Raw genomic sequence first — 27,745 nt, 5'->3', positions numbered from 1 at the left:
TTTGAAAATGCATCTTTGAAGCACCATAATGTGCAAACTGGTGTTAAAGACCCTTAAAATGTCCACAAGTAATTTGCATGCTTGCTTTTATTGTGAGAAAGTGAGAAAATTGATTGATTGATTTTAATATGTCTTCTGTTCAAAGAAAAAACTTGAGGACCTTCTGTTCAGCGATCATTTCTTCAAGAAAGACTTTGCTGTTGTGCATCAGCCCTTTCTGAAACAAGCTGACCCTCCTCGCCTCCCGGTATCTATTTGTCCTCACACCAAAAGCCTTAACAATATCACTGTGGCATAAGTGTCTGCTTTCAGGAGATGAATCAGCGTGAAACACAACACAGTAATGATTGAATCGTTATGATCTTGAGTGTGACTGATGTAGCTTTAGTTTAGTTAACACGAGGCTGAGAAAGCAAGATAAAAATCATGTTTCACAGACAACACACTCCACCAGTGAATCTACCCAATCAGTTGATGTTTTATCCCTCTGAGCAGGATGGGAAGATCGATATGACCTTCTTCACTCACGACTGCTTCCACTTCACCATAAAGGGGCACGAGGAGCTGGCCAAGGGACTGTGGAATAACATGGTGAACAATAAATTATAATACTTCATTTTATCTAAAAGCACAAGAAGTTAAAGGTCCACAATCAACCCATTACTATTTAAAATTATTTATTGTGTGAAGAAATGTCTTTGCTAATACAATTATGAACTATAATGAATAATCTGATAGAAAAGATTTTTTTTAAATTTACACCAAAGAGTTCAGTGATGCCACAAATCTCTGTCTCCTCTTCACAGTTTCAACCTGAGGGCGAAAAGATGATTGTGAGCAGCTTCTCCAACCCCATCAGTCTAATCTGTCCACCAATAGTAAGACAGCTCTCAACATTAACTTTTTTTGTTTTTTCTTACACCACCAGGACAGCATGTTACCTGTGTATTATACTTGAATGAAAAGTTTTAATGAAACAGCTCAACCAACAAAAGAACCAGCTCAATTTTATTCTTAACAAAGTGATATAGCGAGTGAACAAAGACTACAGTTACTACAGCTAAATCCATTTTCTAAAGTATGTTTTAAGGTTTTCGTGTGTTTCCCTACGTGAAAGATGGATTCAAATCTTTATAGGCAAGGCAAGGCAAGGCAGTTTTATTTATATAGCACATTTCATACACAATGGCAACTCAATGTGCTTTACATAAAACAGAAAAACATGCAATTTGCAACATACAATTAACCCCCCCCCCACCCCCACACTAATAATAAAAACAAAGTACAGAAAAATATAAAGAGAGAAATAAAATATAAGATTAAATATAAGATTGCAGCATAAAATAATGATTTGCTTTAAAATCATTAAGAGGACATAGAGTGCAAATGAAAGATTAAAATGTAAAGTGCTTTAAAAGAGCTCAATCATAAGCACAGGAGAAGAGAAGTGTTTTTAACCTGGATTTAAAAATGTTCACAGTTGGGGCTGATTTCAGTTCTGCTGGTAGTTTGTTCCAGTTGTGTGCAGCATAACAACTAAAAGCTGCTTCACCATGTTTAGTTTGAACTCTGGGCTCAACTATCTGACCTGAGTCAATAGATCTCAGAGCTCTACTGGGTTTATATTCTACTAACATGTCATTCATGTATTCTGGACCTAAACCATTCAGTGATTTGTAGACCAGTAGCAGAACTTTAAAATCTATTCCATAGCTGACTGGGAGCCAGTGTAAAGACTTTATAGTACTTATTGAAATTTTTTTAGGTCAGAATCAGTTTTACTACTCTAATGTAGCTGCAAGCAGTGACTATTTTAAAATCTTTTTCTGAGCTACGACCTCAGAGATTTTAAAATTAGTTGCTAAACAGCAAATTTTTACTGCTAAATATACCTCATGAATGCTGGACTTTTGTGTCAAATATCACATTTTTTTTAATGCACTAAACAGGCCCTGTTTGCAGTTGCTTTGCTGTGCCACAATGAACACAATTTTGACCAATATAAAAAGATGAATAAATAAAAGTATAAGAAAAGATAGATAAATAAAGTCTTCAAGCAGACTCGGAATGGAAACCAGTGGATGTCTGGATGAAACATGCAAAACCACTTGTATGATCATTTTATCTCCATATCTCAAACTGATTCTCTGTCTCTTTAGGAACACCCGTATATCTTCACCCGACCGCTTGCCAAGTCGGGCCAGTCTGAACTTCAGTGTGAAGCTCCGTCGCAGGCTGCCATCCTCCTGCTGCTCTCGCTCCTTGTGGGTCTTGGATTTATGTAGCTTCCACTCTGCAGAACTATTTTAAAAGAACTGTATTAGTTATTGTTGAGGGAGGTGATACAGTGTTTAAAGAAGAGTTTGTGAGCCACTTTTTGCACTTTGCATTTCAGTGGCAACAAATACAGAAGCAGCAACGAGACAATAACTGCAGTTTCAAAATCTCTAAACCAAGACAGTGAACTGCAGAATCCTGCCACCTAAATATATTCAGCTGGAAATAGAGGTAAATCATTTTGGCTCTTTTTGGCCATCAGTTTTCTCTGCAATGATTGCTGCTCATATTCGGAAGATTTTTTATATTTTTTCTTTTCGAATTTCAATTCATTATTTCTGCACCAAAAAGATTTTTACACCTCTGATTACACTGTCGCTGAAGGGATGGAATGATCTCTGTGTCTCTCACAGTTATGATCCAGACCAGGTGTATTTTTAATGAAGAGTCTTGCCTTGTGCAGCTTTAATAATACTGTATTATTTAATCTGAATTACAGATATTGTAAATTAGTGAAACAAGATGTTAACAATTTTTGAATTCTTTATGTGACATTTATACATTCATACATAAAACATTAAAGTAATTAGACTTTGCCCAAAAAGCTAAGTGAATGTTTGTTAAATCTGTGAGAGTCTTATTATTATTGGTTGATCAGCCTGTTGGTACCTCAACCAAATCCTGAATTACTTCAGTTTTTCAGGTCAGCTTTTCCAAGACATAATTACATATTGCATTAATGACCTCATCAAAATTCACTTACCTGATCTGACCAAACTTGTCGGCTTTCTATTCATTCTTACATCTCACTGCTGCCCACTGTGACCACATCCTCCTGCCAGAAGGCCCTGAGCAGCTCAGTGAAATGATTTATAGATAAAAAATAATTTGTCATCCATACTACCAATAGATGATTTTCCCCAGAAAGCTGTGACTCTTCAAACCGGAGACGGTTTAGTCACACATCTGTTCCTCAGGGCTGCTGCTAGCCCACTTTCATTTGGCTGCTCGTCTGTCCTCTACTACCTGCATTATTATGCACTGAGCACAAGAAGAGGAGGCCATACACACTCTATATGATGAGGAGCAACCACTTAATACAGTGCATGCTATAGGATGGCAAACAATGTAGTAAATGCTGTTCATCTATACAAACAAAAATCATGTTCAACATGAGGAGCTGTGATATATGATCATCCACTACTCCTCTATTTAGCTTCAGCTTTCTTGTTAAACAGAGCGTATTTACTCTGTTAACCCAGTATAATTAAACAAAAAGAGAAAAGCAGGTGTAAGCTATATTAAGCTCATCTCAGGTTACTTGCTTAGAAATGTTAATTTAGCCTTTGAATGAAAATGAAAACCACACAGTGACTCATTTAGAGCAAAATGAGGCACTTTTCTAAAACTTGTTTCAAGGTAAACAAGTCTTACAAGTGATAATGCACTTTTGGGGTATTGACTTTAAATGGGAGAGAGGTCTATTTTTAAAGACTAAAGAAGACATTAAAAATGTGATAATAGACAGAGGATGGTTTATTTTCCATTGCCTTTAGGAAAAAAATATGTCATTCATGGTGTGCCTATTTTCTTTCATTCTCTTGCATATACCAGTAAACTGAATTCCAATCAGTCCCTGTCCACTGTTGCATTACATAATGGCCGTATTATTGGATTCAAAGATGACCCTTTTCATGTTTAAACAAAGCCGTTGCTGGTTCATACATGGACAAATGCGGATCTGGCTCTGACGCAAATTGGCCTTTATTGTTTTCTCTGAAAGCGTAATGAGATCTTGGTGGATGGTGCCATAGGCAATTTGAAACAGCAAATAGTCCTAGCCCACACTTCGGTAACCTCTTTATCTGTCCGTTCTTTTTCTTCTTCTTTTTTAAAATGAATGTGTGAGTAACAAAAGATAAAATGACCTCATAAGCCTACGCACATCTGATACCCAGCACCTGTGAGGTAACAGATAGCAAACAATTTCATGATGTTCCACAGGTTGGTTGTACTGCATGTATAATACTGTATGTCTTCCTCGTTAAAACTAGGCAGACCTTTATGTGCAGTAATGATAATGTGAAGAACAGGATTCAATTGTACGTGATTTGTTTTGTTTGAGTACTAACAAAGAACTCTCAAAGAGGAATCCACTTATTATTCACCACTTTGAAAATAATGATGCCTGCACTACTACGTCAGATACACTGTCTAAAAAAAGTATTCACCTGATGAAATCCATGATTTATTGTCTTTCACCATTGAATTGAAATGTATTTAATGTGACTTTTCTTACACTAATCAACAGAGAAATACCCTTACCGTATCAAGGGTACTATTAATCAGTATTTACCCTCCAAGTCAGTATTTACTAGATGTGATTAGAAGTGCAGCTTTGAGTCTACAGAGATAGATTTTTTATATTTTCTTCTTTGCAAAACTGCTCATATTTTGCCAGGTTTCATGAGAGAGAGTGGGTGAAAAGCCTTCTCCAAGTTCAGTCACAAATTCTCAGCAGGGTTAAGATCTAGATTCTAGACTAGACTTTTCTAAACGGTGCAACTTTGGCTTCATGCTTAAGCTCATAGTCTTGCTCAAAAAAGTTTCTCCCAGGTCATCTCTTGAAGACTGCATAAGGTTTTCCTCCAGGATTTTCCTACTGCAGTCATTTCATCCTCTTCCTTCATAAGACTTAATGCTGTGAGGATACAGAGAAGGATCCACACAGCATGCTGCTGCCACCACCATGTTTCACTATGGACTCCTTCTGAATTATCACAGGTTTCTAGGTGTCTGCTCTCCTTCTTGCACAGGCACTTAGTTTGTGAGGACAGCCTGCTCAAAGAAGATTTGCAGCTGTGGCTAACTATTTCCACGATTGATTTAGCATCATGGAAAAAACATTTCTCCTGCCTTTTGTTCTTCAATTACATTTTTACAGAGTTGCTTGGGGTGCTATTATGCCTTCATAATATGTTAACTCACCAGAGGTTTGACCATCCAGATACAGGTGCAGGTTTATACTACACAACAGGTGATCTCCATTGAACTAATTATGTGATTTCTGGAGCCAATCGCCTGGACCAGTGATGATTTAGGTGTCTCCTTTTAAAAGGTGGTGTGAATTTTATATTTGTGATTCATACATTTTTTTTGTAAAGATCTGTTTGACATTAAAGGATCTCTTCTGTATTGATCGATGTCCAAAAAAAAAAAAACATTACATCAAACATGACTAGTTTCAAGAAGGATTTATACCTTTTTATAAAGCTTATTTATTAAGTAATAACTCATGTTTATAGTTATTAGCATGTTGTATATTGGTTAAATTGTGTTTTTTCTTGGGTTGTGGGTCATGAAATATGATGAAATATGATAAAAGGCTTGTTTATTTAATCCTTGCACCAGTGGGGACTGTTATAGCAATGGCAGCAATACATTTTCAATAAACAGTCACCTAGCAACACATTTAGGTAGTCAAGGGACTTGATCAGCAAATACAGTACAGCTTTGTCTTGTATGGGAACACTACTTTATGGAGATAGAGACACAATCTGTGTGTCCATTCATACATCTACTAGCCTGTTTGATTAAACACACCTGCCTGTGATTACTGTATTTCTTATGTTCACAAGACAGGGTCACTCATACAGCAGAGCTTTGTAAACCTGTCTGACAGGCCAAGACCTGCATTTAATTACAATCAATTAAAATGCTGACATCTCAAAATCTCCTACACAGAAACAGCAGCCACTTTGCTACCATACACATGAAGCCACTTCAAACTGTATACGCCCTGACAACCAACGAGGTATGATCAGGTGCAATAGTAATCATTTGTCCGAGGATGATGTCATTTCCTTTCTCCAAATCTCTCTTATAAAAGCGGGTGCTGTTGCGGTGAGCTGTTGGTGGAGAGACCGGGAGAGGACGGAGGCTGCCAGGTCACCGATGCTGCAGGAAATTTAGCTCTCCAGAAATACCGAAAGGCGGCTAAGTTTTGTTCAGAATGCGTCCATAATCCACCGGCTTTCTTCTTCAATAAGGGAGAGAAATCTAACCTTCTGAAATAAGCTTCGCTATTTTTCCTATTCCTGGAGAGCTTTAATGCGCCTCGTCTTTTCCTAAACATGATCGGGAGAGGATTGTTCATTTTGACGATACTGTCAAACTGCGGTGAGAAAACGCACAACCTCATTTAAGTTAATTTATATTTCGGTTCGGTTTGTTGAGAGAAATCTGCATTAAAGATGTGACTGTGCCCGTGTTCAGCACCAAGGACAGCGTCAAACATCTTTAATTGCGGTGAAGGCAATCGGGCAAAAGATGGAGTGAATACCACTAATACCTTTGACACATTCGGTGTCCTGTTACTAAGAAATACTGTGAAAAATAGCAGATAATGATTGCATGTCTGTTTTTCTTTTTCTCTTTTCTTGCAGTTCTGTCATTGCCAGTGACTTCAAGTCAGCTGGAGAATGAAGACGTAAAGGTAAAGACTGTTCATTAGAAGTATTATTTGTATTAATATTAGTCATTGTACTAGTAGAGATAGCAACAGAGTAAAGCTGCTTTTATATTATTGAATGTAAACCATTTAGCACATCTAACAAAATCTATAATTCTGGCCTGTCACACTAAGGAAATACTTAATCGACACAATTTAACTCATTTAAGTGCCTCATCAAGTGGGCAATCTCAGCATAACCTTGTTAAAATCAATAGGTACCATCTTGAGAGCAAGAAGCCTTGACCTATGTGATTTGGTATTGCTGGATCTGTTTCACATAGTAGGAGAGAGAGAAAGAGAGAGAGAAGCAGTTTCTAGAATTGGGTTTGGAGAGGTGAAGATAGAAAGGGAGGATGTGGGCAATGTGTGAATGAGGGATAAAAGTCGTGAAATGGGACTGAGTAACATTCGCAGATCTGAGAGGGAGAAGCAGAGCACTTTGAAGAATCCTTGTACATGTGGGATTGGGTTGACATTGAAAACACAATGGGTGCTGAAAATGATTTTGATCTCTGATCTGAGAGTTTCACATCTTTGAATTACTGTAGGGGCGAGTGAGCGCACAAGCTTTAATCAGAAGAAATTAAATATATTAAACTGTGAGATTCAATTCCAAGTTCCCATATAGCCCATGAAGTGGAGTATTGTCACTTAGTCATGCCTGAAAGAGGAAAGTAAGAAATAAAAAGAATGAAAAAAAGGAGGAAGGAAGGAAAATATGTGTTTGTGTGTGTGTGTATACTGTATATGTGTATGTGTATTTGTTGTTTTGTTGTTGTTGTTGTTTTTTTCATTTCTATTTTGTCATTGTTGTTGTTGTTATTTTTCTCCTATAATTTCTATTTTGCCATAAACCACTGCCTATTTGTTTTGTTTGGCTATTTTAACATGTTCAAAATAAACTTAACTAACTAACTAACTAACTTAGTCATTCTGGTCCTAATAATTTCCCAGTTTTACACAGCAAATAGCACCAAGTGAGCTGACAGTTCAACAAACATCACAAAATTGATTTTGAAACATTTTGGGTGCTACTTGTGTCTTCAGGTGATGAAATGCATCGTGGAGGCGCTGGCTGATGTGCTGTCAAGATCCCACCCCATGCCTGTCAGTGAGGAGTGTCTGGTGACTCTAAAGACAGGTAAACCACCCCCAAAAGATATTAGATAATCTGCAAATGTTGTTTTTTGATTGTATTTACATATAAAATGCCTACTGTCCAAAGCTCAAGGATTCAAACTTCCTGTTAAAACGGAACCAGCCCAAAGCCCCAATACATCCAATTTGCTGTCATATATAACAAAGAAGCCAATCCAAGAAGCTGGTGAAGAGTTTTTTTGGCAAATTAACTTGTGACTAATGACTGGAAATATTAACATATCATAAAAATAGCTGACAATAATTTATTGTCAATACACTAAGATTCATTGTTTTAGCTGGAGATATCATTATGGTCCATTCTTTAGTTCATCTAACTGCCACAGTTGCTATTAAATTGGATCACTTATCTGAGATCAGAAATCGATCCAAACTAAAAGACTGATTCTTTGATTGATTCTTGACTGATTCCCTTTCATAAATCCTCTATTCTTCAATGAATAGATATTTTTTTATTCCTTTGTCATGTTTATTATAAGGGTATTTTCTGCCCTGAAGTTTTTAGAACAGCCCTTTTTCCATGTAAGCATTCAATAAAGCAATGTTTTATTATGTAATGTGAACTCTGAATGTGCAATGACTTCAAAAAGTATGCAACTCTAAAATGTTTTCTATCTCTTCTTTACAATGTTTCCTGTAAAACAAAAGGGAGGTTTTTAGTTATCTTCATTGTGATCAACTCATCGTGGTTCTGACTATTCAGTGATTTGCCTACCTGTGTGTGTGTGTGTGTGTGTTAACTGACACAAACCTAACACAGGAGCATCACTCTCTTTCATCCTGAGAGCATGATGCCCACATCATAAGGTTAATGGATTGATGCAGTGGCTTCTGGGTAAAATCCCTCTGCAGAGTGTTATATACAGCAAGGTCACTAGCACTCACTAAAGACTATTCAGTTACATGGTTGGTGTATTACCTTGATGTCGTCCTTGTTGTAAAAAATCAATTGGAGCCTTACTCACCGAGTGTTTGTTACTGAGAGAAACTGTACACCACCAGAGGGATGGAAAGAGAGGAAGGAAGAGAAAGGGGAAGTCTAGAAATACAATAAAAGGAAAGAAAGATGAGGACAGTACAAAGGAAGATCACAGACTGATATTAGAGCAAAATACAGTCCAGTAGTTGTCCTTTTGTGCTTGCTGCAGACAGTATGCGGTGCCGTTTGTGGGTCAGCAGAAAGTCCAGTGCTCACTGCTGCTGTGATTTACTTGGGGGACTCTCTATGGGCCAAATGATTAATTGTCCTCTTGCTTTGAAAGCAGTAAATTTCAGAGCAGTTAACTCTGGCAAACCACTGAAGCAAATTGCTGAGTCCTTAGAAAGTAAAAGGGGAAAAACATATACCTGTGTTTGACTACTGCAGGATCATTAGATTGCCTTTTGTCTGTTCTTTCCTTTCTAGAGCAAGGTAGTTAACTACTTATTTGTATGTATTTTAATCTGGTTTTTTATATGTGTTTTGCAGATGACAGGCTTGTGACTATCCTTCGCCATCATAACTTTCTGAAGGAGCTGCAGGAGATTGCTGTTCATGGTGAGTCATAGCGTTTGTGTGCTTCTCTGCTGTTTACATGTTTGTAAAGACAACACGTACAGTATAGAGAGAAAGCATGAATGCCCTAAATTTGAATTCCAGGTAGTAAAGAGAAAGCTCAGCTCCTACGAGATGCTGGCATACCAGACCAGGCAACCCACACTCCTCAGACCACAGATGACGCTGCTGGTAAGTTCTTTTTTACAAGCTCTGATTCCTGGAAAGACCATCACCATATTGAACAAAGAGTCAAGTGCAGCCATAGTATATGCTGCATTGTTAGTTCAGTTCTGTTCAGTTTATTCACAATTTCAGCATATCAATCATATAAAACATAATGGAGATATGTGAAATGATAAGTTATCTGAAGTTTAGGGGAATAGGAATAGGGGCCCAGACTCTAAGCAGGTAGTATTTAAAATATATGTTTACTAGCATGTTATTGAGATTTTTTTTTAAATGCATGTATAACCCAAGACCCTACCAGGTACTATTTATGGTCCCAAAACATATATTCCGTTAGTATGAACACTGATTAAAAAGGTAAGATATAATAAAAGAGACATTTAGCAAGTGGAAATAATGGTATAAATTAAATGGATATTAGAGTAGACTAACAAGCTTAGAAGTCCCCAGCTGTTCAGGGTATTCTGGCTTAAACATATTTCAGTAGCAGTGGCTGCCTGAAGCTCTGTCATTATTGGTGTCTGTTGAAAATAGATAGACACCAATAATGACATTTTTATAGTGCTAACAAGCTCATTCCACACTTGTGGACCTCTGCAAACCCCACTAGGGCATGTACATTTAAGTTTACTAGTTTTACCCTTTTTTTATCACCGTTATCACAGACCCCTCCATCTAATCAACATGTTAAAATGCAGCAGCTGCCAAAAAGATATATTACTTTCATTATTTCCCATTTTACGCTGTCAGCAAAGCAGGGCTGACAGACACAAGAGAAGTGCTGAGGTGAATTTAAACTCTGCTGATGCTTTCTATGGACAGAATCAGGCCATACACAAAGTCCTTTCACCTGACAGCTCACCTAGCCTTTTGAAGTCAGTGCCAGAGTACTTGTAAAGCACACAGTGGACACAAGACAAACAAAAAAATAAATGTAAGACAAGCTGCATTTCTATGTATCAAAAATAAGTTCCATGAACTCTGCCTCAGCTCTAACAGACAAAGAACTGATAAAGCTATGTTGTTATTATTATTATTATTATTATTATTATTATTATTATTATTCTTGACCCAGCATACTGTTTACTGGATATTACTTTCTTCATCTGAGCCAGAAAGAGAAGAAGAAATAAGATGAACACAGACAAAAGAAGACAGAAAACCAATGTAATTATTTAAATAGACAAAATGTGTTATTTTTTATTGCTAAATTATTTTATGATAGCATTTATTGTATAGAAATAATAACTATTATGACATTGTGTTACATTATAATACATTCATAACACTTAATTTTGTATTCATTCTTACTACTGACAGTGCTTTTACTAGTCATGTTAATGATGGCCATTGAGAGTCTGATCATTTCCGCAAATTTTCACAAACTCCGATATCTGTAACTGCTAACAAATGCAACAGTTATTTCTATTCTTGATTAATCTGATAATTGATGAGCTGATTAATTGTTTGGTCTAAAAAATGTTCCAATGTGACCAGAATCCAAAGTGAGGTCTTTGTCCGTTCAAGAGTCCCAAACCCAAAGATTCAATGTACAACAATACAAAATAGAGAAAAGTAGCAAACATTCACATTTTAGAGACTCAAATATTTGACTTAATTGGTAAATTAATTTGCCATCAATCCACTAATCTGATATTAATTTCACCTCCCACACTAGTATCATCTTACTGTTGAAGAGCAGAAAATATGGATCATAGTATGTTATTGTGGTGTTTTGCTGATAAAATTACAAAGGCATGCACACTTAAGCATCACATGATCCATGATTTCACTATTTCACTTCAAATCTAACACACTGACCCTCTCCATAAGGATAAACACTCATGCTTGACAGTTGAGGTACAAAACAACTCCTGTAATAAACCATAGTGCTTTTATGTAGGCACCCTCTGTTAGCATCACAGGAAAATCAATTTCTCCTAGTAAATTAAATCTCCACCCCTCCCCTTTCTCAGATCGATCCATGTTGGAGGCTCTAGGAGGCCCTGGTGAAAGATCTATCCTGTCCCAAAAGAGGAGGGCAGGAAATGGCAATGGAGAAGAAGAAAAGGATGAAAGCCTGGGAGATGGAGAGTCACAGGAGGACAATGACATTGGTGGAGAGGTGCAAGCAAAGAGGGAGAATGACGAGAAACCAAGAAGTCACGTCTCGGAGTCTGTGGATGACTGGAGTGAGGGAAAGGTTGAAAAGAGGGAGGAAGAAGAAGTATATGAAGAGAAGCGAGAAAACTCAGAGGAGAATTCAGAAGAGGAAAACAAGACCAAGAAAGGCTAGTGGATATTTCTTCCTTAATGTTTGTCTAACTTGTGCCATCTTAATGATTTTTTTTTTTTTAAATACACAAAATGGCGAGGTAAAAACAGAAAGACACTAAATAGATGATGGGCTGAAGTCGAGCAAAGGCAGATACTGGAGCAGAATCATAAGATAAAGAGAGTGCAAAATAAACTGCCTTGTAAATTAAACTGCCTGCCACTACAGCCATGCCTGATTGATAGAAGTGCTTCCATTTACATGATGAATTCAGCCCCCTGCAGAGGAGCGAGGCCAACATGGCTGGCATACTGACAGGCAGCATACCAGCAGAAATGATTAAACATCTCCATGTCCCAGAATTCAAATGAGCTGATGTGCACAACTGGAATCCTTCACCACAATCTCTAAAATCTTCCTTACAAGTGCAGAGATCAAACTGTAATCAAGATGTAGCTTTTTCTACCTCCTGACCTTTCAATAAATCGACAAGTCTTTTTTACAAAGATGAAATACAATAAAAATATGCATACCTATTCTTAAAAAAAAGGGGAGCTTCAGCCAAGTAATCTGATTGCGACAGCCATGCTGTTAATTCCTACAAAGTACAGCTAGCAGCGCTGGGGGAAAAGCTGCCAGCTGGCAAGAAATATTTCATTACAAGAAGTGGAATCTTGCTGATGGTAGAGAGTATTCTTGCTGGGCACCTGGTAGAAGTGTCTCAGTGAGAAAAATAAAAAATTACTGTTTCTATTTCATGTTCTCAGGTGTAGGGTCTGATGAAAAGAGAGATGCAACCAGACGCAACAGTTTAAAAGAGAAGAAATTTGATGATGAAGACGAGGAGGAGAAAGACAAGAGAACCGGACCCTTCTCACACAAACTGGAGGGCAAAGAGGAGGAGCAGGAGGAGGAAGAGGATGAAGGAGAAATGAAGAGAGGGAGCAGGGAGGGCCTGAAGCGATGGACCAAGAGAGCCAAGGGGTTGTCATTGAAGAAGAAAGCAGTTGGGAAGGAGGTGCAGGAGCTCAACAGTCAGCAAGAAGTGCCCCATCATTCGAAGGAGGTCACAGAGGAGGACGTGGTCAAGAAGAAAAAGAGTCCAGAGGAGAAGGAGCTGCAGATGATTGCTCGAAGGGCACCAGAGGAGAGGAGGGGGTCGGAGGAGGAGGGCAGCGCCAGCCGCAAGTCTGAGGTGTGCTGCAAATCCCTTTATCTTCCAACAATAAGCAGACAGCTTAAAGGAGTGGTTTGACATTATGGAAAATGGGTTTTTCATGCCAAGATTTAAATGAGAAAATCAATACCACTCTGATGCCTTTATAATAACAAAGAAGCTAAAGCCAGCAGCCAGTTAGCTTAGCTTAGCTAACAGTGGGCAGGTAGCCTGATGGTAACAAAATCCACCTACTGGCACTTCTACTTAGCCTTTGTTATAGCTTGTCTGTCCACTGGTTAAATACAAATAAAAATAAAGAATATGCAGGGTTATCTGCTGAGCTAGTTCTTGGCTTGATGCACTCAAGCCCAAAACAAAGTAAACAAACCAGATATAACTTGTTAATAAGTGAGCTAGAGGTGTTGGTTGGCAGGTTTTGTTACTATTGGACAAAGTTAGGCAGGCTGTTTCTCCCTGTTTCTCATCTTTGTGCTAAGGTATGCTAAGCTAAGCTAAGTAGCTGCTGACTATAGCTTCATTTTTACAGTACAAATATTAGAGTGGGATCAATCTTATCTAACTCTTGGCAAGAAAGCAGCATTTATTTCCCATTTTAGTATCATAATAATTGTTCCTTTAAATAATGGCTTTGCCCATATACTGAATGTTTTACCATATTTCCTACAAAGTAATACTACAAAGTAATACTTTTACTCCTTGTAGTGCTGAGTTGACTGCCTTTCCTGCTCAGTGCCAAAACCTGAGTCAGGTTTCTGTGTTTTACTGTCAAAAGAATTAATCAGAATCCCTCCTACAGCTCAAATCCTGTTAAGATACAAAATGGCACAGCTGCTGCTTGGTAGGAGTTCAAAGGAAGCTATTTAGACTGTCATAGCCTTGATAGCTTCAAACTCTTAAACATTTATTCTAACAGTGAGGCTAAAAGAGGCTTACTGCCAGAGCAGCAATTAATGGAAACTGATAATGTCAGGATATTTTTTTGAAAGCTGTTGTGTGCATGAAATGTTAGCCAGTCTATCATTGTTTGCATTCTCCTCATTTCTGTGTCTAAGCCTTGTTTGCTTCACTTTCTCTACTCTCATTATATCTACAGGAGCCGGAGATTGAAAGCCTGGCAGCCATCGAGTCAGAGCTTGAAAATGTTGCCCAGAAACTCCATGAGCTGCGGCGAGGCTGAGAGAGAGAGAGAGAGAGAGAGAGAAAAGAGATCGGTACAGGGTTGATACCACAACCTCCTCTGCCTCCTCGTCCTCCTCCGCTTTACCAGCTGCCTGGTTTCCACAGATAGAGCGTGTGAATATGTGACAAGATTTTATCTTTTGCTATTTTTCTTGAGGATGTCCACTTGCACCATGCTGCTGCAGCCTCTCTTGTGACACTCTGTCACTCACATAGATTAGCATTCAGTAGATGCACATTGCAGCTAGACACTAAAAATATACAAAAACAATATACAGAAACTCACAGCAATGCTCCTAAAGGAATATTTCTCCGTCAGTGAAGGATGACAGCTCGTTTTCTTTCACGTTGTCTGACAATCATTTCTCTCTTTCTGTAAATCTGTCTTGCCTGCTTTTCAAATTATTTTAACACTGCACATTGATTTATGTGAAATGTTGAGGCAGATCCAGGTATACACACACACACAACAAGGTGAGGTTGTACAGTAACGGCATGTATACATGTACAAAGCTTTTTCTGGAGTGCTTACTTACTGACGAAGATAAGGAAGGGGACATAGATGCTTACTTATTATAGACAGACTCTGATCAAGCTAAGGCAATAAGTGCATATTTTTAGGGGATAAATGGCTGGATTGTTAAAACTGTCATGAATTTCTGTAAGAAAACAAAAAGACTGAATAGCTTATCTGGAAATCTATGTTTGATAAATCCTTTTAATGCTTCTAAAATCAAATAAATATTTGCATAATAGAATTAATGCAATAAACTCAGCATACTAACACATTTACAACTGTGTAGATATCTTAATGGGTTGTTCAACTGCTACAATCTTATGATTTTTGCACCACTTCCATCATATAACATCATAGAACTTGGCTTAATTTTAGTTGTTTTCAAGCAAATCATGACTGTGAAGGTCAATTCTATACTGTATTATATATTCATACTTTAGATACTGTATCTCCATTCACACAGTCCACAGTGAACTTGGTTTATTTCTGTGAGAGAGATGTAGCCTGCACTGTTTTTGTAGGCAGTGAAGCTGAGAATATGAATCACCACATATGAGCTGTTCATACAATATATCCATTTCCATGACATCAACATTTTATCTCTTGCTTTTGGCAGCAACATTACATTCTTTTTTGGTTGTTACTATTAAGTAGGAGTGCATCTGAATCATACTGTGCACTGTTAACAATGTTTGCTGTATTTGTATTTGTATTACACGGCATCATGTACAGAGCTCATGAGTTAAGGTATAAATAATGATAGAGAGGAGACAAGAATAGATTGTGGCCAGAGGAGAAACTGAAAAAAGTATTTCTTCTTCGTTCTCGGTTTTGATAGATACAGCTATGGAAGCCACAGCTGGAAACCTAAACTATTAACTAAAATTTTGTGTCTTTGCATACCAAGTGTAAAAAGGCCTGAATACTGGGAGGAATTTAAACATTCAAAGTTTTCCCTGCATATGCAGTCATTGTAGAAAATCACTACTATTTGAAAATTTTTTTTATTAAGTAAAACTCTATAAACAGCAAGTTCAGCAGAATATAATCTGATTTAGTTTCACCATAATCAAAAATTATCATAGTTTTAGAACTCTGCATGACTCATGATTCAAACAATTAAATGCTTTCTATTATTATAATTATTGATCAGACAGCTGTGTGTCAGGCTGTGATATTGTTGCTAACATACTTGGTTTTTGATGGGGTTTGGAGAGATTTAAGAGAAGGTTATGTATGTTTAGGTATGCCAAAATCAACTGGAAATGTTATAAAAAATTAATGATAACAAAATGAACAGGGCACCAGGTGGCGACATTAGACTGTCTCAGTCCTATTTTCCTAAGGTAAGTTCGGTATTTAAAGGACAAGTGTGTGAGATTTAGTGACATCTAGTGGTGAGATATTGGGCTACTCTAGAAATATGACAGTGGAACCTGAAACCTCTTTATGAAGATATAAAGGGCTCATTTTAGGGTAACAAAAACACAACTATTCTTGTTTTCAGATTATTATATGCTAATTAAAACATAATTATGAATATTTCTTATTATATTCCATTTCTGCTAGATGCCACTAAATTCTACACAGCGTAGGCCCTCCCTTTCAATGCAGTCACATTGCTAAAAAAAAAAGTCTTCAGAAACCAAGGGTTCAAGGTTTTCCCATCTTTATTTATCTAGGAAGAAAAATTAAAAAAAACAAGCAATAATGCTTCACATTAATGGATATACTACTAAATTACATAATTTCAGTTTAGCCTTTAAACAAATGTATAGGGAACAATTAGTGATTAGGTAAAAAAACAAAACTATCGTGCATTACTCTGGATGAAAATCATCTGTAATTGTAAACTAAGCAACTCTGCGTGCTGAGGACTTTATTGTGATGTGATTGAAAGCTGTAGAGCAACTACTGAATGTATTTTGTGGTGAGGTTGTGAGGTTTACAAATTATTTTTTTCTTTTTAAAGAAGAAATACATTTATGAAATGTTTCATTGACCCTGAGGATAAGGTGGCAGAACTGAACAAAATATAAAAGTTCATAACATAAAAATAATGTTCAACTGAAGAGTTAATGTGTCACTCCAGATGTTGGACACAGCTGTCGATATTCTGAAACTTACAAAAATACACTGCTGGATATCAGATATGGATGTCAGCTCAAAGTTTATCCTTTACAGTGAATGGATGATTGATGTCATCTAATTTTATATTAGTCTCTACCTTATTCAAAAATAAGCTTGGGTGATTTTTTCAGATTTTAATCAAAAATCAATCACTGATATCACAAAATAATCGGAGACAGTGAGCTCCAGCTGGATATCAGATATGGATATCAGCTTGAATTTTATCCTTCACAGTGAATGGATGATTGATGTCATCTAATTATATATTGGTCTGTACCTTATTCAAAAATAAGCTTGGGCATTTTTTCAGATTTTAATCAAAAATCAATCACTGATATCACAAAATAATCGGTGACAGTGAGCTCCAGTTTTATTCCCATCAGGGGAATGAGAGGGGTAATTGACCTGCAATCTAACTTTGTGAGCTTGATGTTCATAATAAATTATGACTTGCACTGATTGAGACCCCAGTAATGATAATAAGTAATAGTAACAAGTAATGATATTCCACTTCAGTTATGCAGGTAACTAACATGTGAGCCATGTTCCTGTTAAATATGTTGTGAGGCATCAACTAATAAATGAAACAGATTGGATTGTAAGTGAGTTTTACCCCAATATTTAATCAATTAACTCATCAATTTGCCCAAATGAGAGAAACAACAACAGTGTTTGTATAAAAAAATATAACATTTTATTTCCAGCTACAAAGTGAAACATGTAACATTTTTGTCACACTTCTCAATAAAATAGTAAAAAATACTATCGACAAAAAATACACTATTGATACATTTTGAAGCACAGAACACATTTGGCTTTTAAATTAACTTAAACTGTACAAATATATACAGAATTTACACATCAACAATATAAAAGGAATGAAATTAAAATTCTTCCAGTCTTCTCTATTTTTGTACAAAATAGACACTTTGTTCCTATAGACACTTGGTTTCCTCCTTCCGACCTGAATCAGTAATAGTCAACTTTTTTTTTCTTCTCAGTGCCATGGCAAAGCCCACTGTGTTCCATATCTAACCCTAAACTCAGCACGCTGCTTCTTTCTCATCCACATGCTGGGCGGAAACTCTGACCTTTCCTCCACTCTGGGAGCAGAGTGAACAGCGTAGACCTCAGAGACAAGGCCAACATTCAAGCCTAACACACACACATACACGCACACATGCAAACACACAAGGACACATTCAGACCTGTTTGGACAGGGGAACACTGGCCTGCTGTGGTCTGTGTGCTCCCTCTACAGCTGCTTAGAGTTTACAGGTCTGGTCTGGGCTCAAAGGGTGGGGGAGTTATTACACACCTCATTTAGAGAGGAGGTCAAGGTTTAGATAAGGTATTTAAAAAAATGCACGGGTACAGTAAAATGGACGGATTTGCAAAAGGGGTTTCAAGGGGAATGGATGGAAACCTGACAGTAGGTTTGTCAAAATAGAAGTTATAGTGCAGGAATCTCTTAGAGCTGCTATGCAACCCTCTGTCTGAGCTCTATGTGGCTGATGTGCAACAGCCATACAAAACACACAAACACTTAGACAAGTGTCTGGACTACTCTTACAATGAGAAAATGACAAAATAAAACAAGAAAGTAATGTATATACTGAGCTGCAAAATGAGATGGAGTTCTGTTTGTTTTCAAGTCATAAGCTCTGATCGTCCTTAAGCGGCTCACGCCATGTCTCCCATCATCTTCTTGTAATACATGGACTCAAAGATGTCGTTCTCTCCGGGGCAGTTGTGGTGGCAGGCGCAGGACTTGATGAACATCATGTGCTTCTTCATGACCTGTCCGTCAGGGCATTTGAACTCCATGGGCAGGGTGGTGGTCCTGTGGGGAGTGCAGCAGCGGCCATCCAGGCAGACGCCACAGAACTTTGGTCTGTAGGACTTGGTGGTGGTGCAGCCGGAGATCTCAAACTTCATGGGCTTGGAGAGTCTGGGAGTTCGGATGCACTTTTTCCCTTTCTGTAGGAATAAAAATAAAAACAACTTTAGTTGGCATTCTTTTGAAATTGCAGTTTGCATGTTGTATTTGTAAGTGTTTATGAAAGCATTGCAGTTTAACAGGAACTCACCCTAATGCTCTGCTCCAGCTGAGACTCGCATGGTCGCACCATGCACAGCCGGGTCTGTTTCTCCAGGCGGCATTCGCGGTTATCATTGGTGACCCTGGTGGAGATCCCAAGGCCACAGGTCTTAGAGCAGGCGCTCCATTCAGTAGTCTGAACCAGGCAGTTCTCCCTCATCATGGAGGGATCTGGGCCGTAGGTCTCCTCCTCTCTGTATGCTGTAAAAAAAATTGGAAACATTGGATTAGAATCAGCATTCTGATTACAGCTCATTTCTGCAGGATTAAGGCATTACTATAGGATTACTTTAATGTCTATAAAGACCTACAAATAAATTACAGTCTTATGCACAATAAATATGCTCTTAAGAATACAAAATAATAACTTACCAGCCAAAACAGAGCCCATGAAGCTGTTTGTGTAGGGAGAATCGCACACCCACTCCTCGCAGCACTTCCCTGGCACTTTGACACGTCTTGGCATGGGGCAGTCAGGGCTGGGCAGCCTCACATCCATGGAGCAAAGAGGGACACAGCCCACAGCTCCATCCAGACAGGTACACTGGTACTTGCAGCTGCTCTGGAAAGTCTCTCCACTCTTGTACACCATGCCACCAAACACACAGGTAGCTCCCTCTCTTGCTGTAGGGGGAAATAACAAAAAAGGAGAGGTCATGATTCAGCTCATACATCATTAACAACATTTCTTGGCACATCACAGAATCATTCTGCATGACAGGCTATAGCAATTATTTCAAGGCTCACTGGCTCACCTGTGCACACTCCAATGCGTCTATTGATGGGGGCTCCGAAGTCACAGTAGAGACCTTTGTGTGTGTCACAAGCATCTTTCTCGGTACAGAGCTCTCCCATCTGTTTGGCACACACCCTACAGCAGCCACAGCCGTCCAGCACCAGGCTCACTCCTGGGGGACACTGAGGTGGAGTGGAGGGGCACGAACACTGGCCGCTGCACTCCTGACCCGCAGCCTGAACACAACACACACAGGTACATGCTTGGTTAAACATAATCTGCACAAGATACACTACAGACATTCATCCAGCTCAAAGAGAACAAAATGTCTTTTAGAGTTAGAGCTTATGTCATGTTATGACAAGACTGTAGTTCTTAGCATCACATTGCCATATAATTAAAGTCTAACACAACAACAGCAGTGAAAAGTATTTTTTAGTAGTTGATGACTTACCATGTATGAGAGCATAATGCACAGGAAAGGCAGCAAAATCATTTTCTTCATTCCAGCAGACATCTTTTTAGAAATAGATTTAGATTCTTCCTTAAGCCTTGTTGAGAAAGTCTTCCTTTAGTCTCAGAGTTTGAGCTTGAGAAACCTTTTCTGATCAAGTTGATCTCTTGTCTTGTTTGTCGTGTAGCGTTTCTCTGCTGCTCCGGTCACAGTCTTTCTTTCTTTCTTGGTAAAGCTAGAGTTTAGCTTCAGTAGAGGAGTTGATCTGAGTTCTGACTGGAGAGCTGAGCTCCCTTTATACTCCCTGGCCCTCGCAGCACGTCACTGGGGGCTGAATGGAGAGCCAGCCCTGGACAAACATGGACATACTTGGCATTCTTTCCTTGCTTCCTGACCCCCACTCCAGACATCCCACATTCCTGCTGTCTGAAGGCAAGGCTCTGCTGCTCGGGCCAAACAACACTGTCTCTCTCAGAGCAGCTTTCATCTGGAATGGGAGGTTAAGTCTGGTTAGAGGCCTGGGACCCCACACTGGGAATTCCTGAAGACTGACTTCACAAACAGACAGCCGGTACCTATAAATATTAATTTTAAAAAAAGAAGAAAAGAAAAAAAAAACTCCTAACACTGTTGTTCAGAAGTGAAGATACAAAGAACTTTATGTGGAAGTAGAGCAGTTAAAAATCAACAGGTAGAAACTCATAAAAATGCTTGAACACACAATGGTTAAATAAACTGATTGATGTGTAACGGGTGGTTAAGACTTTAAGCCCGCAACAGCATTCCTTAGCTTGGCTTCAAAGGTGCACAGACAGCCTGTACTTTAGTAAATTAACAGTGAGGGGTTAGGAAAAAGGAAATCAATTTGAGTCATTAGCACTCATTGGTTATCTATCAAGGTACTTGTTCCAGCACAGACTTGGCAACTGCTGCAGTCTTGTAACTTTGTCTTCTGTATTCGTGTGGTTATGTCTGGGACATTGCAGTGGCATTTTTCTGCACTGACATCAGTGGCTGAACTGCAGTTTTCAGTAAAAACCACTAAAACACATTATGATCTGTAATGTAAGAATGACGCAATTTAATTACAAATACTTGTTCCAATCATTTTATGTGATACACTTAATTATTGTGGGTCAGTATATTTTTAATTTCTTTTGGTTCTGTGGTTGAATTTGACTCATTAAAGGGGCAATCCGGCTATTTTGCATTGTATTTCCATAAAGTTGTGAGGACATTTTTTTATAACAATGATCAGAAGCTAAGATAACCTTTAGAGTTTTAGTCCCTAGAATAGCTCTTGAAATGCTGGATCCTACATTTCCCATAATGCAACACCACAGCATCTTTCATTAAAACCTCCCAGACTGATAAATGCCCACATCTTTCAAATTCCACACCCCCAGTTTGAAATGTAGGCTTTCTTTTAAAGAAACAGGAGTCTTCAACCTCTGATGACAAAATAACCCCGATGACATCATCATCAAGTTTTTTTCAAACTTTAAAAGCTTCCTCTAGAGCCGCAAAAGGCATTACACAACTGTTTGCACAGGCTGAGAATGAGTAATCCTGATCTCCATGAGTAAAATGTGTGGATTAGTCCTTTAAAAACTGGAATCCATTACTCATGGGGATATTACTGGATGCTTGTTTGCAAATAACTTTAGATTTCCTTTATTTGCAATGTCAAGTGAAACTCTAGTTCAGTCAATATTTCTGAAACTTGTGATTTGGGTGTTTTTGTCATGTACAGTATGAACACTGTCTGGTACGAGATGGTACTGATTGTGTGTTTTCTGAGTTACCTGAGCTGGATGTATTAGTTCTACTGAGTCTTAGTCAGGAGAAAGATTATTATATGTCTTGACTTCAGTGAAAGTGCAGCCCGGCCCATGAAGGCATGCAGGGCAGATATAAGAGAAACAAAGGATACATGTTCTCTTGCTTCTCACCTGCCTAATGAGGTTTAGTCTATGATAAACTTAAAAGGCCAGGTGTGCCCTGTCCCTGGCCAGGCTTATTTTACTACATCAAACCCCAGAGTAGAGGATTGCAGGAAAGAGGCTAGACGGAGGTTTGTGTATTTTTTTGAAAAAGGAGATCACACACCAGGCCAGACTCTTATGAAAGGCGGCCCTGCTCCTTCTCCAGCCAGCGAATCGGAAATGAAAAACTCCCAGAGAAACCTGGAGCTGAAGGAATGCATTAGAAAAGCCAGCAGACTGGGCTGTTACTACAGAGGAAGCTTCCCCATATAAGGAAGCCTGCTCTTTTCCTAATATGGATATGTTCTCTCTCTATGCTGGCTCAGTACAGTAGGGACTCCTATTATACCATCTGGCCAGGGGAAAAAAGCACAGCCGTGAGTGAAAGTGTGGTGTGTGTGTGTGTGTGTGTGTGTGTGTGTGTGTGTGTGTGTGTGTGTGTGTGTGTGTGTGTGTGTGTGTGTGTGTGTGTGTGTGTATGTGTGTGGAGTATTCAGTGTCTCAAAACAGACCAGAGAAAGTGTGTGAGTGTGTGTGTGTGTGTGTGTGTGTGTGTGTATGTGTTGACAGTCATTACAGCCTCAGGGCCCAAACGTCAACTCTATGATATCTAAAGGAAACAGCTTGATAGAGGAACATGCTCCGGCCACACTGCAAAACAACACCGAAAGTTAGCTGACTTTTTATCTTGCGTGCAGAGTCATCTAGGTTCAATCAGGCTGTTTATTCAGTCAGTTTGTCTTAATCAAAGGCAATTATTCAGATGTTTTTTAAGGAATTTCATTTGGAGATAAAGTGAAATCCTTCAAATGACACTTATTTTGATGTTTGCAATATGTTTTTTTCAAAAAGAATCAAAAGTTTTATCAGATGTCACCAATTTGACTCATTAGTAGAGTATCGACAATACATCCTGGATAGTCTCCTTCCTCTTGTAATTGACAGCTGTTTGGAAATTCGTATTTTTCCAGATGCTGTCACCGTATGATAATGGTTGGTTGGTTTCGTTGTTGCTCTGCTGTCAGTTTCAGAGTTTCCTGTTCCAGACGTCTGGCTGCGTGCTCACTGTTCTGCAGATCTGCATGTGTGGATGTGCCGAATGTTGTGGCCAATGGAAACATATGGCTCTGTGTGTGGTAGGGCCAGATATGCCGAGGCTAAGTATAGAACTAGGTATTTATCTAAGAGAGTAGCTGTGGGTTAAAGTCAGTAATGGAACTGCTGTGGTGAAACAATGTCGAGGAGGTCTGTACTTGTTGGCTTCATTGTTATTAGTCATAGCTGTGTGCTGGCTGTCTGACCTTTCCATCTTCTACACTTCTGCACATTCGAAAATGTATTGTTGGTCTGTACAATGACTGACGTAGACCTGTGATGATGGAAATTAGCTGTACTGTTCGTTATTCGGTCACAATGAAATGAAAAGCCATTGGTCAGAGGCCAAAATATGTGCAACTTTTAATGTCTTGTATAGCAAAGTTTGATTACAGGTACTTCATGTGAAACCCGTGGATCTTTTGTCTTTAAGTAGGTGTAATATAAGAAAAAACAATAATAAATAAAATAACAATGAAACATCAATAAAAACCACTTCCAGATAAGTTGTTAGTAAACTAAAATATTATATTATTATTACAGAAACAAAATATAACATTCATGTGATCTACACAAAGATAAACTTGACTTGAAATTGCTTTGTAGTACAAATCGTGCAAACTTTTCTCAACACTGTGAAAGTGTAAACATAGGAAAACTAGGTGATAGATGTGGAGATTATCAATGTATCAATAAGAAATAGTTTCTGGTGTTAGACATTGCAGCCAACAGGGCCAAGATTTGATATGATGTATACAGTAACACTGAGCTCTGGATTGAGTCTCAGAAAAAACAGCTGACATCAGTATAATTAACAATGGTAACGTCATGCTGATGAATTGTTTCACTGGTGGTTTGTTTATCCAAATGAAAAGCATACTCAGACAAAAGTGAAAAGAAGGATGAAGTGATGTTCTTAATTTAGTGTTGAAGTCATACTGATATTTATGGTCATGTGACTTGCGTAGTAATTTCAGGTCAAGGCCTGCCTTCTATCCTTGTCTGGATTTACGCACGCTGCTGCTCACCAGTTATAGCTTCATTACCGAACTGCTTTTTTCATAGTTACTGTGTGACATCATGAGGCAGCAGAACCATGTCAGCTGGGAAGTTTCCAACTTTGGGATCTGTAGAGATGACAGACTCAGTGTCAGACCAGGCTACATTTTTGTTTGCCCACATCAGGCCCTGGTGACAACACCGTCTTCATTAAGTCTCCCCTTCCAGCCATGGAAAGTGGAAATTATTCACAGTTTTCTTGAACACCTTGTGTGTGCAGTTCCATCACATCATGGCTGATGACATCATGCGTGATACTAACGTCACAGAGGAGCCCTGTGTGCTCTTGGTCATCTTCTGACTGCTTGCATGATTCCCACACACTGCTCATATTCAGTACAGCAGCAGTTGCGCTCATACCTTCCCAGTGCCTTCAAAAGTTAAACAGCAAGCTAAACATCAAAAGTAAGAAAGAACAGTCTGTTCTGAGGTTGCATTTTTGTTCCACAGTTGGCCAGATATAGACTTTAATTTCACAGTGAACATTTTTAGTAATCCTTCCAAAATCGTCTTTCCTTCATTTGCTGTATGTTTGTATGCTCTCTACTTCATTCCAGCAATAAGTCCCCTTATTCATGAAGATTTTACTGCTCTGTTTTTGTTGATTCAACTAATTTTGGAGGCTTTAGTTCAACTGTATGAATATGTATATGTATATATGTATATGTCCAATAGTATGTATGGAAACCCAGTGTTTTTCTCAAGCTGGATCCGTATTCAAGACTTTGGTTGTGTTATCTGCACTCAGCTGTCTATTAAACTGTATTCCATTAGTGGTAGCTGGCAGGCTATTTGAGGAATGTTCCCTGGCTTTAGCCTTCAAACCAACCATCCATATACCACTGTGTAAACTGAACATGAAACCAAAATCTCAAAATGATTTCCCTGCCTGCATATTTCTGCTTCTTTGAACTCTTGGGCTGCATGCAGTCGGGGAGGGTGGAATAGTTGAAAACAGCCTGGTTGCAGTTTTTACAAAAAATGAATTGTCGATATCAAAGGGAACAATCCTGGCAAGACAGCAGAATACGTGCATAAGATTCTTGTGTCATATGCAATATGTGTGCTTCATCAGAGACTAAAGCAGGCTAATAAAGACGTGCTGGGAAAGTAAATTTCTGCTTTCCTTTACAATTTGGAGCCTGTCTGCAAAAACACTCAAATGGTTTGAAAGATCTGTTGACATTTAACAATGGAGGAGGGACAGGTCAATTACTGACAGATGAAAGACTTGGAAACTAATGGAAACATTTTGAAGCTTGCCTATGAAAAGAAAAGCAGTGGAAACTTATAATGGATCAGGAGTCTCGGATGATTTGTTGAGATTTAACAATGGGGTTGGTGGGCAGATGAACTGTCAAGATGGAAACAGTGTCTATTTAAAGCCTAGTGGTGGAAAATGTTCAGACTGGAAACATGCATGAGACCCAATCTTTTTCAGGCACAGCCTGCATGAAATAGTTGGGTTTTGGATTACTTGGGGTAATGGGCCGAGATATAATATACTGACTGTTTGGTGCCAGAGGGGCACATTTGGTGGGTGGACTGCATTTTTTGGTCAAATTTTCTCATAAATCATTTAGTAAGGAACATCTAGGGGAATGTTTTTGCCAGTCTGTGTTCATAAGGGAAAAGATATCACTTACAGATCCTTTGAACCAAGCATTTTCAACCAGCAGTAAAAGAAGCCCGCAGGTGAAACTAGCAATAGATATAGTAACATTTGCACAGATATAACACAGGGGACTGATCAGTGGCAGAATAGTCACAGGCAATGAGGGTGGAAACTTCCTATTTAAAAACCTGTGTCCTGGAAAGTGTTTAGACTAGAGACACTGATGAGAATTTGGGCTGTAACTCTTTCAACAAACAGCAGAAACTCATCTCAGCTGTAGATTTACTGCCACACACATGGATATGGAAGTCAGGTGGTCTTAACTTAAACACAGCTCCATGTGGGTCCAGGATGGACTCTGTTCTGTTTCAGTGACCTTTCAGTAGGAGGTCGAAGAAATTTTCTAATCCTAGACACCAAGTACATCATGCTGCTTGGAAGAACATCACGCTGCTTGATTCTCACTGAGTACTTCCTCTTCTGGACCACATACTGAATCATGATGGTTAGATGAAAACAGACCAAATCTTGTGGTAATAACTTAAAATCATGCCCAGTTCTCCGTCATCATGCAGCTATTATCAATGAGACCAGCTTTCCGTATTTTAAAGATGCCCAGTGGTTTATTACACCGTGAACTCTTAGGTTCATATGGTGTCTATGACCCTGAAGACCTTCTGCCCTCTACAGGTGATGGTTTCTAAATATAGTGTGGGATATCTGCCCACACACAATGCCACAATTACAAAGGAGGCACTTAACTGGACTGGAGCACATTCAGAGTGACTAAGCTTGGCAGTTTGTCAAAGGGCGGTTTGTTTAAAGGACTAGTTCAACATTTTGGGAAATAAAACCACCAATTGTCATTAATTTGGGCTTTTTGTACTAATCAAACAAGATACAGCATGTTAGTTAGTGAGTTTAAGAGGTGTTGGTAGGTGTCTTTTTACACTTTGGATGAAACCAGACTGTCCATCTGCTTCCAATATTTATGCTAAGCTCAGCCTGCCCCTGGATCCAGCTCAATATTTATTGGACAACAAAAGTGGTATCAGTCTTCTCATCGAACAGTTAGGGTTAGGTTAGGTTATTTCTCAAAATATCAAACTATTTCTTCCATGACCTGTTCAATCGCAGTGGAAAGACACATTGAAGATCCCTTTAAGTTGCTGTGGAAGCATAAAATAGTTGGAGGCACATCAGCACAAGAAAGGAATTACACAAAAACTCACATAACCCAATGGAAGAAACCAGAAATTAGTGGCCCGCAATTAATCCCATGGATATAATTGAAGGTGAAGGTGTAAAGAAGGCTGGTGAACTAATTTTGGCGAAGTCAGCTGTGCACAGTATAGTAACTTTAATCAAATGCAGAGCTTCTCTTTGGTCACGTTCTTGTGGTTTTGCTTGTGTGAACCTTCCAAATTCAATCTTGTTCACCAAGTGACAGATGGCGCATTAAGAGGAAGGTTAGAAGCACACATTGTGGCAAGAAAAGCCATCCCTTTTGCCATTGACGTGCCATTTTTTGTGTGAGCATGCTTAATTTGAATTCCAATGGAAATGACCAACCCCAAAAGAGAGACGTTGCTGATAATGAATTGTATTCAAAACGTTTCTCCCTTATGACATGCTTTGTGTTTTCACGGTGGGGCCTAATAGCAGTAAAATGTTTCACCCAGTGAGTTCGACCTTGACATTTTTGAGGTGGACAAGTATCACTGTTAGTCTGTGCAAGTAGGCCTACT

At 38.7% G+C, this 27,745-nt stretch overlaps 2 protein-coding genes across 2 annotated transcripts; one reads left to right on the top strand and one right to left on the bottom strand.

Annotated features, from left to right (window-relative positions):
* The first annotated feature begins 6,410 nt into the window (after nt 1-6,410).
* chga (chromogranin A) lies at nt 6,411-14,303 on the top strand. Its single transcript, XM_053336673.1, has 9 exons — nt 6,411-6,456; nt 6,723-6,772; nt 7,838-7,931; nt 9,417-9,485; nt 9,588-9,674; nt 11,648-11,962; nt 12,714-12,933; nt 12,982-13,141; nt 14,220-14,303. The coding sequence occupies exons 1-9, from the start codon at nt 6,411-6,413 to the stop codon at nt 14,301-14,303; spliced, it is 1,125 nt and encodes a 374-aa protein (XP_053192648.1).
* A 3,326-nt stretch (nt 14,304-17,629) lies between these two features.
* Nucleotides 17,630-20,484, bottom strand: ccn2a (cellular communication network factor 2a). Its single transcript, XM_053337125.1, has 5 exons — nt 20,244-20,484; nt 19,809-20,025; nt 19,426-19,677; nt 19,043-19,254; nt 17,630-18,932 (listed from the first exon to the last, which is right to left on the bottom strand). Exons 1-5 carry the CDS (start codon nt 20,304-20,306, stop codon nt 18,636-18,638), a joined length of 1,041 nt encoding a protein of 346 aa, XP_053193100.1. The 5' UTR covers nt 20,307-20,484; the 3' UTR covers nt 17,630-18,635.
* Nucleotides 20,485-27,745: the final 7,261 nt, after the last annotated feature.

Source organism: Scomber japonicus, chromosome 17, assembly GCF_027409825.1.
Source record: "Scomber japonicus isolate fScoJap1 chromosome 17, fScoJap1.pri, whole genome shotgun sequence".
NCBI classification, from domain to species: domain Eukaryota; kingdom Metazoa; phylum Chordata; class Actinopteri; order Scombriformes; family Scombridae; genus Scomber; species Scomber japonicus.
The sequence above is the reverse complement of the archived record's forward strand: the minus strand, read 5'-3'. Positions and strand labels throughout refer to the sequence as shown.